Source organism: Geospiza fortis, unplaced genomic scaffold (genome assembly GCF_000277835.1).
Source record: "Geospiza fortis unplaced genomic scaffold, GeoFor_1.0 scaffold524, whole genome shotgun sequence".
Classification (NCBI taxonomy): Eukaryota; Metazoa; Chordata; class Aves; order Passeriformes; family Thraupidae; genus Geospiza; species Geospiza fortis.
Window position 1 is genome coordinate 886899 of NW_005054437.1, and position 1889 is coordinate 888787.

At 46.2% G+C, this 1889-nt stretch overlaps 1 protein-coding gene across 1 annotated transcript in view; it reads left to right on the forward strand.

Annotated features, from left to right (window-relative positions):
* PHLDA2 (pleckstrin homology like domain family A member 2) overlaps positions 1-1842 on the forward strand; it is a 2488-nt gene extending 646 nt beyond the window's left edge. The window contains exon 2 of the mRNA XM_005427219.2: positions 1835-1842. Within this exon, the coding sequence (XP_005427276.1) occupies positions 1835-1842 (8 nt within the window). The remainder of the gene's footprint in view (positions 1-1834) is intronic.
* Positions 1843-1889: the final 47 nt, after the last annotated feature.

Consider the following 1889-nt stretch of genomic DNA (forward strand, 5'->3'; position numbering starts at 1 on the left):
TGGGAGGCGCGCTTCTGCAGTGTGCCGAGAGAACGGTGTGGGGGTGGCGGGCAATAAGAAATGGCACTTGGCAGTGCTTTCCTCACAGAATCTGCTAAAAAAAAAGAAATCTGTGAAAATAAATGCTTACTCTCCTTTTAAAGCCCCCCCCTTTTTTTTCCTGTTGCTTGCTGTGCTGCTTGTTTTACTAACCCACTTCTCTTGCTACCTTTAGAGCATACCACTGGATGATAAACCAGATCGAGTGTCTTGGACTGAAATGGGACAGGGTACCAATGAAGGAAAGCAAAGAAGAGAGCTGGAAGCAGCTTGGTTTTCTCCAAGCCCGTTGTGGCTGCTGAGCAAAGAGCCCTGAGCTTTGCCTGAGATGCATAAAGAAAAACCAAAGACTTTCATACAGGACTTACAGCAAAGCGTCCACGTGTTTTGAGTGGCACAGCTTTGTGAACTATTATCTTCTATTTATGAGATGCAAGGAAGATTCAACACTGACTGGTGGTGTTAAACACAATTTAAATTATTTGTAGTATCTATATTTGTATTTATTTTGTTGAATGTCTTTCAGCAGTTACTGGTCTTAATATTGCTTTTGCATTAATGTGTCCATTCCAAATAAATTACTTGAAATGTTCACTTTTTATTACTGTACTCTGGCCTGCAGTAACTTTTGTTGAGGCATATCTTTGAATACAGATCTGTTGAGGCAGTGGTGAAGTGGCTTAAGAAGAGTGGATAAGGCTTGACTTTTTGGTGCCCTGGACTGGGCAGTGGGAGGTGGAGAAAGCCCAGATAACCTGTTTGTGTTTGACCTTTTCTCCCAGTCAGGGAGGGAAAATGTGTTGAGGTTCAGTTCTGGTCAGTGGTGGAGATAGAAAAGCCTACCACAGCTTGCAGAAGGTCTCCTCTGGAAGCTCTTTCCCACAGAATCCAGTAATGGCAGCTGCAGAAGGCACAGGAGCTCGCTGCCACGGGAAAATGCTGCTCTCTGTGAATGCCCCGCGTCCTCCCCAGCCCCCATAGCTTAGTGCTGTGCTAAGGCACAAAACTGGATTCCTGGTTTCGGAATGAGAGCGCCAACGCTCCATGGATTCCTCAGCTTTGTAGCAAAGCAAGCTGAACTCGCTCTCCTCTCTTCCTTCACCTCTGCAGTCTCTAGACAGAGTTAAATTTCTCCAGGATAACTGAAGAATGGAGGCAGGCTCTTTTCCCATAGCACCCGGACCAAGAAACTTGGAGAAAAATTAGCTGATTTTTTGGATAAAAGTGCTGAATTTTTTTTTTTTTGTGAGGCTCAATTCTCAGTAACTAACCTAGGCTTCCTTGAGAGCAATGCTGCAGCACACAACTCCATTCTGGCAGTCAGGACTGTGAGCGCAGCACACAAAGTACTTGCTCCAAGCTTGGTCATTTCCAGCAGGTAATTTCCCCTTCCCAATATCAGCACAATTCTTGCAGGAGACTTTGTACTAGAAGAAGTTGCAAAGTATGTAATTACGTAAGCCTGTAGTAAGAGCAAGAGATACTCAGTACAGGGAGGGGAAAAAACCTGGAAGGAGGGTTGGCCCAGTTTCTGGAAGTGGCAGGGAGGCTCTGGCACTGCAGCCTGGTACGTCAGGGCTTTGCACCCTCATCCCTCATTGCTGGCAGCTCGTGCACAGGCAGGGTTGCACATGACTGAGCTGTGGATGTAGCAAACCTCTGGCCCCAGCATTTGAAAGCCTTTGGCCTCAGTGCCCCCTCTAACCTGAGAATGCTGGAGATGCATTTAATGCAGCAAAACAACGCTCAAAAGCAGATGTGTTTTACCCCCTGTTTTTTCTTGGTACCTTTTCAGAGCGCTGAAATAAAAGGCCAAACCAGAGCAAAGGCACTGGCTCCTAATCCCTTCA